The sequence below is a fragment of the Alosa sapidissima genome, chromosome 8 (assembly GCF_018492685.1).
Source record: "Alosa sapidissima isolate fAloSap1 chromosome 8, fAloSap1.pri, whole genome shotgun sequence".
In the NCBI taxonomy this organism is placed as follows: Eukaryota; Metazoa; Chordata; class Actinopteri; order Clupeiformes; family Clupeidae; genus Alosa; species Alosa sapidissima.
In genome coordinates, this window is record NC_055964.1 from 1,430,195 (window position 1) to 1,445,438 (window position 15,244).

At 40.5% G+C, this 15,244-nt stretch overlaps 1 protein-coding gene across 2 annotated transcripts in view; it reads left to right on the top strand.

The window, feature by feature from the left end:
* Positions 1 to 15,244, top strand: part of dnah10 (dynein axonemal heavy chain 10) — a 313,740-nt gene that overhangs the window by 180,256 nt on the left and 118,240 nt on the right. For both annotated transcript variants that reach the window (XM_042101375.1, XM_042101376.1), the window contains 3 exons: positions 11,253 to 11,522; positions 11,631 to 11,814; positions 11,975 to 12,109. In XM_042101375.1, the coding sequence (XP_041957309.1) occupies positions 11,253 to 11,522; positions 11,631 to 11,814; positions 11,975 to 12,109 (589 nt within the window). The remainder of the gene's footprint in view (positions 1 to 11,252; positions 11,523 to 11,630; positions 11,815 to 11,974; positions 12,110 to 15,244) is intronic.

Below are 15,244 nucleotides of genomic sequence, written 5' to 3' on the forward strand. Positions count from 1 at the left end.
CTCTCCTACAGTGATTTAGAAATCCTTATACATGCCTTTATTTCCTCTAGGCTTGATTATTGCAACTCACTGTATGTAGGTGTAACTAAATCTACTCTAAACAGACTCCAGCTGGTCCAAAATGCTGCAGCCAGATTACTGACTGGATCTAAGAAACGTGACCACATTTCACCTGTGTTGGCTAAACTGCACTGGCTTCCTGTGGAACAAAGAATTAATTTTAAAATTCTTCTGTTTGTTTTCAAAGCTTTACATGGTTTAGCACCTCAGTATTTATGTGATCTTTTAATTCCTTACTGTCCTCCTAGACCTCTTCGATCATCTTCCCAGTGTCTTCTTTGTGTTCTTTCTGCCTCTCTTAAATCCAAAGGTGACAGAGCTTTCTCTGTCTATGCTCCCCAGCTTTGGAATAGCCTTCCTGATGTTGTGAAATCCTGCCCCACTATTAGTAGTTTTAAATCCAACCTAAAGACCTACCTCTTCTCCCTAGCTTTTAACACTCCCTGACTCCCTCACCTCTCCCTTTTTTTTAATATGTTTATATGTATGTATATGTATTATTGTTATTATTATTATTATTATTTTTATTATTATTATTATTTTATTTAAAGCACTTTGGTGCAATGCTATTGCTTTGAAATGTGCTATATAAATAAATTTGACTTGACTTGACCTCCTCAACAACAGAGCTCTTGATGGTTAGGGGTGGGAGAGAAGAGGGGGCTCTGCGGAAGTCTATCACCATTTCCAGTCTTTTGTTGGTTAAGCTCCAGGTTGTTCTTGTCACACCACGTAGCCAAGTGAGACACCTCCTGTCTATAAGCAGACTCGTCATTGACCAAGACCAAGGTGGCATCGTCAGCACATTTAATCAACTTGATGGAACTGTTGTTGGAAGTGCAATCATCATTACTGGTGTCCAGCCCCTGAGGTGCTCCAATGTTGGTTTAGAGGGGATCAGACATGTGCTGGCTGAGCCACACATGCTGTTGCCTGTTACTAAGAAAATCCATGATCCAGCGGCAGATAGAGGGTTCCACCCCCATCAATGACAGCTTCCACTGCAGCCGTTCGGGTAGGATGGTGTTAAAGGCGGCACTGAAATCTACAAACAGCATCACCTGAGTTAACTGCATCATCTACAGAGCGGTTTGCTCTGTAAGCAAACTGCAGTGAATCAAGATGGGAAGCTGTGATGGGTTTCAGATGGAATAGAACCAACCGCTCAAAACATTTCATGACCACTGATGTAAGGGCCACTGGTCTGTAGTCATTTAGGCCCACGGCACAGTTCTTCTTTGGTACTGGAATAATGGTTGATGACTTAAGACAAGCCGGAACCTTGCATAAGACAATCGACTGAATAAAAATGTCTGTGAAAACTGGAGCGAGCTGACTGGCGGAGTGCTTCAGGGTGGCAGGTGAGATCGCGTCGGGGCCACCTGCTTTCTTTACATTCTGCCGACTAAATAGCCAGTGCACGTCCTTCTCCTCAATGTCAATGTCAAAGGGGACTTGATTGTGAGGGGCAGAGTTCTCCTCCTCCCTGAATGGGACTTCATGGTTATGGGGCTGTGTTGTGATGACACAAAGGGAGGGGGGAGGGCAGGGAGATCTCAAGGGGCGGGGGGAGGAAAGGGAGATCTCTCAAATCTTGTATAAAATACATTCAAATCATTGGCCAGTTTAGCAGATGGAGTGACTTGTTGTGTTTTGTTTTTATAACCTAGTCAGGTTCTTCAGTGACCTCCAGGCTGAAGTGGAGTCATTGGTGCTAAATTGTTCCTCCATCCTCACCCTGTAGGCCCCTTTTGCTTTCCTGATAGCCTTATTTAGCTTTTGTCTGGCGAGCCTGTATACAGTGGGCAGTGCTTCGATTTGGCCAGCTTCACTTGCGGTCCGCGCGTGGGATCACGCGGTATCACGCGGTATCACGCGACTTTAATTTGTATTTTTCCAGTGAGACGCTGCAACAACCCAAACAACCGGTAGATGGCTCAAGTGAGCAGGGTGTCTCGTAAAAAGAAATGGAGCCTGGAAAACCCTACACAGACTTCACTACAGACTTTAGCAGACTGGTTTAGAAATAATGTAATAGCCAGAAATATGCCTGCTCTGCCCTAATAAAGAAATATTTGGTTAACTGCGAGTGAATCCCGTTTGCAGCCGTAGAGACGCAGGACAAATTAAACATTCTGGTTTTCTCCGAGTGCAACGATGATAGACAGACATCATTTGGACAAAATATAGAGTATTAACCTCCGTTGCTCAGCCAAATGCCTTCCTGTTACGTCCTGTTATCACGGAGTTACAGGCGATAAACGATTTTTGATGGTCACAAGTTTACTTCATTAGGGACTGTTCGTTATTTATTTAAGGGGATACCGGAGGAGTTTTGGGAGCATTAGTCCAAAAAGACGTGACCCTCCCTCGCCAGCAATACATTTTTCTATGACCCTCCAAAGTGATTATGAAAAAATCACTGTCAACTTTTTCCGGGTTTATCGCCTACTGTATTTTAACGTTTTCACATATTTGGCCATAAGCCGTTTATCATAGGCTATCACGAAACCAAACTACAAAGGCGAACACTTTCAGGGGGAATTAATTGGGCATGAATCATGCTGAACGCTATTTCGCTACCTTAGAATAATAAGGTTCTATCTGCGTTTTGAGTAGGTACAACCGGGACGATTGAAACGGGGACGAATGAAACATTCCGGTTTTCTCCGAGTGCAACGATGATAGACAGTCATCATTTGGACAAAACATGGAGCATATTAACCTCCGTTGCTCAGCCAAATGCCTTCCTGTTACGTCCTGGTATCACGGAGTTACGAGCGATAAACGATTTTTGATGGTCACAAGTTTACTTCATTAGAGGTTTATTTTTTTGGATTATTAAAGAGTGTTTTTCATTTAAAGGTTTGACTTCGTGCTTATTCAGTAGAGCATTTAGTGCTCTCCCCAATCGCAGACGTTCACATTGCATGTTTGTTTGTAATGGATGCAACCGCGAGATAGGCTATGCGTTTGACAATGAGTGGTTAACAGAACCAAGACATATAGCCCAGCAGCAATCTAGGGACTGATCGTTATTTATTGAAGGGGCCACCGGAGAAATTTTGAGTGCTTCAGTTGGAAGTTGCATGACCCTCTCTTGCCTGCTAGAAATTGTTCAATGACCCTCCGACAGAATTGTTAAAAAAGACATGACCCTCCCCTGCCAATTGTCTTCCGCCCGCGCCACAGCCACACACTTTGTGATAACGTCCTTAAATCAATCTTTCCCGTGAGCTTGCATGCTACCAGTCCTTCCTTTTCAAATGTGTTGCGCCTGTTTGCACAATTTCACAAATAATCATATGTGATTAATAGTATGACAAATAATCCCTGTGCACGGGGACCGAAACAATGCATGCCAACTTTTTCCGTGTTTATCACGTATTTTAACTTTCCCCGCTGTCTTGCCGTTTTAATGTTTTCCCGTAGAATATCCCATATTTTAATACTCTCATAACAGCCCTGCCATCGGGCCTGTCTCTGTGTTGCCCTGTTGCTACCCCTTGCCCTTCCAACGAAACAGATGTCTTCAAATCATCGTTTTCCTTGCTTGAAGGCGAACTTAGAGTGATGTTAACCTATTTAAATTTAACGGCGCGATTGTCGTGAGAGCACGATTCATTGGCGCTTGCATGTTCGGCCTTATGTCTACGTGCGCACCTGAGGCTACTCAGCTGCAAGAGAAATAATTTCCCCTGTTTGTATGTTCACTGCAAGTTGGCCTACCATAACTTACCAACTCTGCACTGTAGACTGGCTATTTATATTTTTCTGTGAAATAAGCAAATGTATTTGTTCAACTTTATGAAGCAGAATTACGCATAGGGTACTTGGAACATAATACATTTGACAAAGGACAGATGAATGTTGCTAGTGACAAAATATTAACTTTCAGTGTTTTACGATGTCTTTGTCATGGGGAAGTGTTTTTCCCCATGCATTTATTCTAGGTTACTGTCAGTGACTGCCGTGAGAGAAGCGGGTTCTGTGTTTCGTTCATGTCAGTGACTGACGCGAGAGAAGCGGGGTCTGTGTTGCGTTGCGTTAATTTATTTTCATTGGGCATACCGTGCCGTGCCGTCCACAGCTCTTCAGTTCTGACAAAGCCAAAATTACTCCTTTTGAAACAATGAGTGCAGGAAGCGCGTTTGTATGGTTATATTGCTTGACGGGGGGGATGTCCCAAGCAGCTTTCAGCCATAAGGCTACTTTGAGAACATTTCAATTCACCCGACACTAATATTCAAAATGTTGAAAACTATTTCGGCATAGCCTATAAAGTAGTTTAATTAAATGGAATGTTAGTTGTAAACAAACGAGCTACTTGGTGAGGCTTGGCCTCACAGATGCGCTCGTGCCTTAGATGGCAGGAAAAATCTTCACGATAGGCCTATTAACTAACCACCCGATTCACGTTGGCTGGGGGGAAGGGGGGGCCATCAGACAATTGTGCCCAGTTAATCCGGCCCTTCCCCCAAAAAATCACACCTTCCCACCTCTGACAGCTTAAAAGAAGTCAAGAGGACTCCTTACTCACAGACCTATTCACAAACCTGCGGTTTTGAAATCCTATGCAGCTACAGGAGCTTCCAATCGCGAGGAAGCAATTTTGCATTGTAGGCATAACTAACATGCAATAACGCCGCCAACAACAACCAAAACTAGGCTAATCATTGTCAACATGTAAATTAAATGTAACATTAGTGTGAATCAAATTAAAATGTTCTCTTTTGCAAACGTAGGCATAGTAACAGAATAATTGAATAATGTTACAAAGATACTACATCAATCCGTATGTTTCATTGGGCTACTAGGCTATTTGTTTTGCCTTGATTCATTTAGGCTAGGCCTTTTTATTCAGGGGCCGTATTCACAAATAATTTTAAGGCTAAAAGTAGCTCCTAACTGGCGAATTTAGGAGCAACTCCTAAAAATAATGGGCGTGTCACTCCTAACTTCAGGACTCCTAAGTTTTTCACAAAAAGTCATTCACGAAGCATTTTAGACCTAAATGTAGCACCTAAGTCTGGGACAGCTTAAGTCGAGAGGACTCCTAACTCACTAAGACCTATTCATAAACAGCTTTTTTGTGGCATTTTACATTGCAATGTTTTGAAATAGCCTATGCGCAACAGGAGCTTCCAATCGCAAGGGAACAATTTTGCATTCATAAAAGGGATGCAATAACGCCACCAACAACAACCAAAACTACTCATTGTTAACATGTAAATGAAATGTAACGTTTCATTGTGAATCAAATTAAAATGTTCTCCTCTTTGCAAACGTAGCCTAGGGATATGGTGACAGATTCATTTAATAATGTTGCAAAGGTAGGCTACTGCATCAATCCATAGGCCCATGTTTCATTAGGCTACTAAGCTATTTGTTTTGTCTTACTCTTTATTCATTTAGGCTAGGCCTTTTTATTCAGTTATTAATCATCTTCCGTCCTTCGCACTACTTGTGTAGCGCACGCATTCTCCGACCTGTCACCTGTCAGTCATCATCGGAAGAGAGGTGTTTGGAATTCCCGCGTTACAATCGTCAGCCAATCAAGGTGGTCACTTCAGTCAATCTCGTGCATGAGTAATGACGTCACCCATAGCCACGAAGACTCACTCCTAGTTTAGGAGTTGTCTGAAAGGCTTTGTGAATAACTTTTAAGAGAAAACTCCAATCTAAAATCTTTAAGTGCGATTTAGGAGTAGCCTACTCCTAGTAGTAAGATAAAAGCCTTTGTGAATAGCCTACGACCCCAGTTATTCATCATCTTCCGTCCTTGTGTAGCGCACGCATTCTGAGACCTGTCACTCATCATCGTAAGGGAGGTGTTTGGAATCATGCCCGCGTTACAATCATCAGCCAATCAGCCAATCAAGGTGGTCTCGCTTGCCCATTTACCCAAATTAATGGTCGAATATTACTGATGATCATTGTTATTTAAGAACATGCAGTGTGCGTAGGGTACCAAAACATCTTGCTCGTAAAAAAGCATCATAACGCACATTCTGGCGGGTCTGTTATTTACTGTAGGCTGCGCAAACCACATGCCTTTATTTTGGGCAAGCCTGCATTAATTAATTCATTCAACCTTTATTTATTCTCGGAGGGTCATTGAGGGAAGCCCTCATTTTCAATGAAGCCGAAATTACAGAAGCGAAGCAAAGCGCTCCACAAACAAGACAACATTCGAGGCCTTCTGTTGAAGAATTTTATATAAAGCCTGCGCTGACAGTAATCCTCCTGCCCCTGATAGGCCTACCACAGCTGTGGATAGTGTGGAGTGTTCAAGTAATAACACAATCCAATGTGTGTCTCAATTGTCCCCCGCTGACCACCTCACACATTTCTCTAGATTTTGCAACGAACTTAGGCCTACATGACACAATGCCATAAAATATGCCAGTTTTAGGACACAGAATAATGTTTGTAATGATACCAGGTAGGCCAGGTATTGTCGAAGGTGCATGGTGAAGTGAAATTCTTACTTTGGAAAACAAACATTTGTCGATATCATCGCCGATCATCAGAATATTACAACAGATTCTGTGTTCTGGACTGTAGGTAACTTGTTAAGCCAGTGGTTCTCAAACTTTTATTTCATTCCCCTCTTTGATCAAGGGGCATGACTGATGATAGTGGAGATAACGTGTTATCCCGAGGCTTTTGCAAGTCAGCATCTTCGACGGTAGTCTATTAAAAATATAAGTTTTCGATGTCCCAAACGGAGAGCCATACTTTATTGTTTTTAACGATCTCTATGTTACTCACAAAAATGTAGGCATGGGGACATGATGAAGTAGGTTATCCAACTGTCGTGTGTTAAATTATTGTGATTACGAGCCAGTGGTTTTCAAACATTATGCGTGACTCGGACATCTAACTAAATGCAACAGGCTCATATCGTCCTCGCATTCGCAAAATGAGGACCAGTGTTTTGTCAAATTGCAAATAGCTATTCGTTTTAACTATTTTTTTACAAAAAGCACTTCATACTATCTTAATCTTGGAATATGGGGAGGGAAGTGGCGCGTCTGCAGTCAGCCAAATATGAATGTAATTCTGCGGCATAAAGCAGATGTAATTGTTTATTGTACAGAAAAATAAAAATGACATGTCAAGCAGTCAATTGACTACATTGCAGTCAAGAAGTAGGCCAAATTAATTTACGAAACCAAAACGTGGGTCATAGTTGTCTAAGCCTCTATTGCGTAGCCTGTTAAAAACGTAGCCAGATAGTATTAAATCGGCAACAACATTGTTTTCTGCAGAAGCCTACCCAAGGCTACAGATTAATTCTGAACAGTTATTTCTCTACTGGCTCAATTATCACACCACTGTTTTGATTTGCGTAGTTGCGTTAACCCCAACACTGACAATAATGTAGACAGCAAATTTCGATTTTCGTGTAGTCAAGCCTTAAGCCATACCCAAGTAGCCTAAATCGAGGTAATGTTTAATTATGCCTGATTTATTTTGTTATTGAATTCGTAGGCTGGGATTACTCTCGGCAACAATTATGTAAGGGACGGCAGGCAGAGCGATGTACAGTGGCAGAGCGACGCACAGTGGCTGAAAGTGGTACTAAAGCTTCACGCAGCTTCACGCCACGTAATGCGCGAATGAAGTGGTCATTTGAAAGCGATGCCCACTGTATGAACACACAGTGTCTGTATATGAGTCAATGGAGTCACAATGGGCACGCATGGCCCTGTCGGCATTCAGCCAGGTCTCAGTGAATACAAAAGCCACATTCCTACTGAAATCACTGTTGGTCCGTAACAGCAGATTAAGCTCGTCGATTTTGTTACTGAGGGATCACACGTTAGAAAAGCAGACAGCAGAGAGAGGAACTCGGTGTCCCCGCTTTCTCCACCTGTTGAGAGCCACAGCTCGCTTCCCTCTGGCTCGTCTGCGTTGATTGACTCTTGTGCTGACTTAATGATATCGTCAGCAGAAACCAGAAAACCGGGGATCCAGCTGGCAGGGATTGTTCCCCTAATGTTCATAAGTATCTCTCGATTGTAGCTAAAACGCATATTGCTAAAACAGTGAAACAAAGAAACACAGCACTGAAACGTCGCTGCTGCCCTACGTAGTGGGAGGTGCCACTATTCCACTGAAGAGTTAACCTTAAAGGAGAATTCCGGTGTGATATTGACCTAAAGTGTATTGAAACATGATACCGAGTGTGAACGTATGTCTCATAGCCCATCTCGACTTGTCCCCTGCACTCCAAAATCTGGCGCTAGTTAGCCGATGCTACCAACAACTTTTTCAGTAGTGGTGCTTCGGCATCGGGCTAGCCATGCAAATAAATCACTGTTTTACACCCATTTACGAGGCTCAATGTATCTCCACACTTCATTGGTAGACTTCCTAGGGCCCTGACATTTAAAACGAGACATTGAGAACTTTGAAAAAGCACTGGTAGTTTACTTACAAGACGATTTATACAGACAGTATCTTCACGAAGTTTAAAGTTTGCAGCCATCTTGAATTTAGTCACGATAAGTCGAGCAACGAGTAAGAATGAACAGGTATGATTAGGGATCAGATTCCAAAAATAATTCAGTGGAAATGCATGGATTCCAGTTTCTTCCAGTAGCAGCAACTGGAATCCATGCATTTCCACTGAATTATTTTTGGAATCTGATCCCTTATCATAGCTGTTCATTCTTACTCGTTGCTCGACTTATCGTGACTAAATTCAAGATGGCTGCAAACGCTAAACTTCGTGAAGATACTGTCTGTATAAATCGTCTTGTAAGTAAACTACCAGTGCTTTTTCAAAGTTCTCAATGTCTCGTTTTAAATGTCAGGGCCCTCGGAAGTCTACCAATGAAGTGTGGAGATACATTGAGCCTCGTAAATGGGTGTAAAACAGTGATTTATTTGCATGGCTAGCCCGATGCCGAAGCACCACTATTGAAAAAGATGTTGGTAGCATCGGCTAACTAGCGCCAGATTTTGGAGTGCAGGGGACAAGCCGAGATGGGCTATGAGACATACGTTCACACTCGGTATCATGTTTCGATACACTTTAGGTCAATATCACACCGGAATTCTCCTTTAAGACTAAAAAATACATAGTTCCAAGTATGCATATGCTTACAAAAGGGCTGTCTCTCATTTGACATTGTTATTTGTACATCATGTAACTATACATTGGAACACTATTGGTGCTTCACTCCCCTCCCTGAAGGACATTTACACCACCCACCTCACCCGCAAGGCGACCAAAATTGTGAGTGATGCAAGTCACCCCGCTCACAATCTGTTTGATCTACTGCCCTCTGGGAAGAGGTACTAGGTTCAGTTGTCCTGAAAACACAACACTTCTGCTGCTCTTACATAACTTGCACCACTATGCCACTTTCACTTTGCCACTTTACTTAGGTCAAACAGAACTACCCAAGCCTTTTATTGGCCTGAATTTGCACTAGTATTTTTATTGACTGTCTATGCACAATTTCAACCACATTTTGCTGCTCTTATTTTTTCATTATTATATGTGCCCTCTTATTTACTTATTTACTTACTTTTTTATTTACTTATTTACTTACTTTTTGTTTACTTGAATGTTATGTTTGTCTGTGGACCTAAATTGGTAAAATATGTCTTGTCTTCACCGTGGGATAGTGAGAAACGTAATTTCGATCTCTTTGTATGTCTGGAACATGTGAAGAAATTGACAATAAAGCTGACTTTGACTTTGACTTTGACAAATCACAGCATGTAAATAGGAAAATGTTTGAATTCATATTTCCCTAATCGGAGGTGTAGGCTAATGAAGCCAGCCACTTCGAGGCACTTAAGCTAAGCTAGGCAAGCGGTGGGTGCGTCAGACAGAGGAACTACTGTATAGGCACGGAGATGAGAAGGGTATAGGCTTATCGAACTCTGGGGAATACGGTGAATGAGCTAAAGTCCCAAAAAGTCTGTGTGTTCCTTTAAGACAATTTCAGTTATTATAATAGTCATGAAAATACTATTTTAAAATAGAATTGAATGCTGCAAGCTCTTACGGTTCAGAATGCACTGCAAAAAATGCTTCTCTAATTTAATCTAATAAAATCTAACCAAGTCTCATTAATCTTATATCAAGATCAAAAAATCTAGTTGGTATTGTTTTCAGTATAAAGAGACTTACAGTACCTAGCGCTTTCTTGTAAAATCATTTGACTTAATTTAAGAAAAGTTTGATTTCTTTTAAGGCGTCTCATCCTGAAAACAAGCAAATTTGTCTGCCAGTGCTTTGAGTAAATTTGTCTTGATAAGACTCCTTAAAATAGGTCAAAGTGTTCTTAAATTAAGTCAAAATGATATTTCGTGAGAGTGCTATGTTAGATTCTTAATACTAAAACCAATACCAAATAGCTTTTTTGAACTTAATATAAGATTATTAACACTTGTTGGATTTTATTTATTGCAGTGTGTTATCCGTCATATGCGGTATAATTGTATTGGCCACGTCTTTTAGCCTATGTTGATATGCTGGTTTGAGAAATATTGCCTCTTAAAGGAATAGTTGTCTGTATTTAACATCCATAACAAAGCAAACTTAGTAGCAAAATTACATTGATCAGAGGGATTTTGAGCTAGACCATGGTTTACACTATTAACATAATGGTGTAGCTTGTAGCAGTGGGCAGAACCACATCAAAATAAATATCTAATTTCAAACCACTGACAAGTATCAAAATAGCACTTTGGTGGTAGTGTGGAGAGGGTCCCTACAGACAAATCAAAGTATTGTAAACTTTGAAAGCGTACAGAGATAGTATAAAAAAATAAATTTTATAAAGTCAGTGCATTACTTTAACTCGTCTTATGGTTGCCATTAACTTGAACAAATCAGTGGCACATTCCACTTCTTGCTGTACTTCGCAGATCTGGCTAAATGTGAAACATGGTGGCATTGTAATGTTAAATCACATCTTCGCAGTGCTGCAAGAAGTTAAATGTGCCCACTTATTTGAAGCGACTAGAAGATGAGCTAAGATAATGCAAACAATTGTCTAGCTCAAAACTCCTCCAATTAACATAATTTTGCACCCAAATGAAGGTTTGAACTTATCATCCATAAATAGACCCTAGGGTGGGACCATTCTTTTAATTTTTTAACCGGAAAAACATACTGTATGATATAGTAATTTATAATAATGACAAATACTTTTTTTGTGAAGGGTGGATTGGATGTTGGACTATCAGGGCATGGTTGTGCTGGCTGGAAACCAGGTTTGGTGGACATGGGAGGTAGAGGATGTCTTTAAGAAGGTGAAGAAGGGTGAGAAGCAAGCACTGAAAAACTACTCAAAGAAGATGCACCAGCAGATAGATGAACTGGTAAAACGTATCTCTCGGCCCATGAAAAAGAATGATCGCCGCAAAATTAATACTGTCCTTATCATTGATGTTCATGCAAGAGATATTGTCGACAGTTTTGTTCGGGACAGGTGAGACGTGTTTATTTAAAAAATTACAGCCACAGTTAAGGTAATGAAAACGTGAAATTGTGACAAACATTTAAGATAACCCTATTCATTTTGTCATATATTATCCAGTATAATGGATGCACGTGAATTTGAGTGGGAGAGTCAGCTGCGCTTCTACTGGGATAAGGAGCCAGATGATTTGTTTGTGCGTCAGTGCAGTGCTCAGTTCTCCTATGGTTATGAGTACATGGGTCTAAATGGACGGTTGGTCATCACTCCACTTACAGACCGTATTTATCTGACACTCACTCAGGTACAGTCTTTGGATATGAATTGATTCACTCAGTAAGCATAGCAGGCCCAATACAGGCTGTATAGTTTTGTTTATGCATCTAATATTTAACCCTTTAAACTGTCCATCCGTCCAACTGCTTTTGAAATCTGAACTTGAATTTGTTGTTTTTGCGTGTCAGGCCTTGTCAATGTATCTCGGTGGAGCCCCTGCAGGTCCAGCTGGAACAGGAAAGACAGAATCCACCAAGGATCTGGCCAAGGCTCTAGGGCTCCTGTGTGTTGTCACAAATTGTGGTGAAGGAATGGATTATATGGTGAGGAGGTATTTTACCTACTTTCGTATAAAATGCAGTATTGTGTCCGCAATTTCTAAGTGGACCAATTAATTATGTACTACTCTGGTCTTTCAGTCTTTATGGTTACTCAGATCAAGTCATTTTGTGCAGTGTTGTAGGATGGCCTTGTGGTCTGGGGAAATAAATGCAATGACATGCAACATCTAAGGGTGAAAAACATTGTTTATTGAAGTTTAAAGATAGGCTATAATAAAGGACTGTTTTTGCAGAAACGTATTCTTCTTCCAGTTGCGACCATCTTGAGCAGAGAAACTCATACAGATGCAGACTTGACAAAAAAAGAGAGACAAAAAAAGAGAAACCTACAGTATATATATATTGCGTGGGCATTGGGAACAGAGCATTAGCATGCAAACAGTGAAACAGACTCTAGTCATTGCATCTGGTTTTAAAGGGAAAAAAAGGAAATACAGTTAAAGCGATGGTTCGGAGTAATTTCACCCTAGGGTCCTTTGCACCATGACCCCGAGCCAAATACCCTCCCATGAACCTGTTTTCCCTTGGTCAAACCCTGGTCGAGTAGCGCTGTCAGAAACGAATGACTTTCTGCAGGCTTATTAGAACCAACTTCTCGTATCTCGTAAATTACCCCACTAATAATGCCCTGAATGGTACAAAACTTCTACAGTATTACAACTATGTTCTTTACTCATAAAACGAGGCATTGTTTGTAAGTACACCAGGAGTTTATTTAAATAAAACTTGCCTGATGGGTGCTACTATCAGCTAGTATCTACTGCTGCGTCGACGTTACTTCCGTGATTTGGGAAAAGCCCGTAAAAGTCCTGGCAGGAAGCGATTACTTCAAAGTTTTTTGGGATATCCAGTTTTTAATATTTTTTTTTCCGAAGTGTTTACAACTTAGTGTTAACTAATAATTGTTGCAAACTGGTACTACGGACAAAATATTAGTGCATTCCTGGATCTACATCCTTATGCATGCTTCCTGCCAGGATTTTTACAGGCTTTTCCCAAATCATGGAAGTAACGTCCCTATAGCATAGTTTGTAGCCACCTGTAGCACTAGCCACTAGCTTCATAACTTTAATTAGGTAGCACACTTTTTTTTTCTTCTTTTTTGTTTTTCCTACCGACAGTACTCTGTGACCTCGAGCAACAGGGCTCTGTAATAAACAGCTGGAGTGTTCCTTTAAGTAAAACATCCATGTAGTGATCTTTGACCTGAGCTAACAAGACATAGGTATGACATAGGTATACTCTTGTTGTAGGCGATAAAACATCAACCTATCTAAATAAGTTCTGGACACACTCACACACCTCACTTACCCACTTGATTCAAATTGTTTTATCATCATGGTAGTCTAGTATACAGTAACACCACTGTGACCAAGTCAGTTGGCCACACCAGTATTCATCAATATATTCTAACTTGTTTTGTCTGTGAGAAAATTACATTTTTGCTAGTCTGTGGGCTCATATTTCACTTAGGAAACTTTTAGATGTGTTGAGTTGAAGATGTGCCACTTAAATCAGTCAGTCATTTCAAAAGCATTCACCATTTATGTTCATTTAGTACACTAATTGCAAGCAGATCCAATTTGACAAAATTGAATTTGTCAAAAAATGTACATTACTTTTTTAGGGAAAATAAGGTGACTTAGACTCTGACTTGACTGGACTAGTAACTAGTAACCCCTTACTTGGGACTTGTCTATCTTTGGCTTTGGCTTTGGCAGATTTAACATAACATTTGGTAAACCAGTCTCGCTTCTGGTTTCCTATCCGAATACAGATACAGGTTGTTTTGTTGGTTGAACATACAGATACAGATAATGTCACTGTGCACTTCTAGTGAAAACACTAGTAAAACATTTTTTTTGTAAATCAGTGTTAAAGGAACATTAGGACATAAAGGACATTTTGGGGAATTAGCTTATTCACTGTCTCCCCCAGAATTAGATAAGATGATACATACTGTACCCTTTTCGTCTCTGTGCATGCAGTAACTTGGCCTGAAGCACCCACCAATAGTATAGCTTAGCATAACTCATTGAGGTGGGCAGTTCCAACTAGCCTATAGCACCCAAAAGTGACATAAAAACACCAACATTTTCTCATTTACATGTTGTGACCTGTATAGTTACAACATGTAGGCTACAAATAGGTGATTTTCTATACAAACTTGGAATTATGTTCTCACTCAGGAAAAGCACTGCTTCTTGGGCTAAGTGATTTGCGCACAGCACCTGAAAAGCTACAGCAGTGCTTAGCAGAGAATGTAGTTTCAAGCATGTATATGCTTAGAAAACCGCTGTGTGGGTTTTACATTGAAATTTATACACATTGTAAGTATACTAGTCACAACATGTAAATAGAACAATGTTTAAGTTCTTTTGTCACTTTTGGGAGATAGGCTAGTTGGAACTGCCTACCTCAATGAGCTATGCTAATGGTGGGTGCTTCAGACTGAGTTACTGCATGGACAGAGACGAGAAGGGTATGTATCATCTTATCCAACTCTGGGGGGGATGGTGAATAAGCTAATTTCCCATAATGTTGGCGTGTTCCTTTAAATTAACTATTCTGTGAAACTATTCTGTGAAAAGGTGATGGGTCTTTTACAATGTCTTTCACATAACATTCCACCAATTTTACCTAATACGATTTATACAACTCTGTGACCAAACAGCTGGTATATTTTCCTATTGTATTATGTTCCTGTGGTAGTTTTGGGTCGTTTAAGAGGGGTCTAAAGACATTCCTATTCATATGTTCATCAACATATGCTTAGTTGTTTAAGCGCTTATGTGTTATGGTTTGTATTATGTTGTTTTATTACAGTGCATGAAAATGCACTGTACTGTTCTTCCTAGGCAACAGCTTATTACAGTGCATGAAAATGCACTGTACTGTTCTTCCTAGGCATTTTCTTCTTCTTCTTCTTCTTCTTCTTCTTCTAACGCAGTTAATGCAGCTTCAACCGTTTAACGTAGAAACTTCATTCAAACTATGTTACGTAGGTCTTACTTAGGACATGTGGGCTATGTATTTTTCATCTTTATAACTTTTATACTTTTTAAACTATTAATAAAAAACTACTCAAAATTTCCCCATAGACTCAACATTATGATT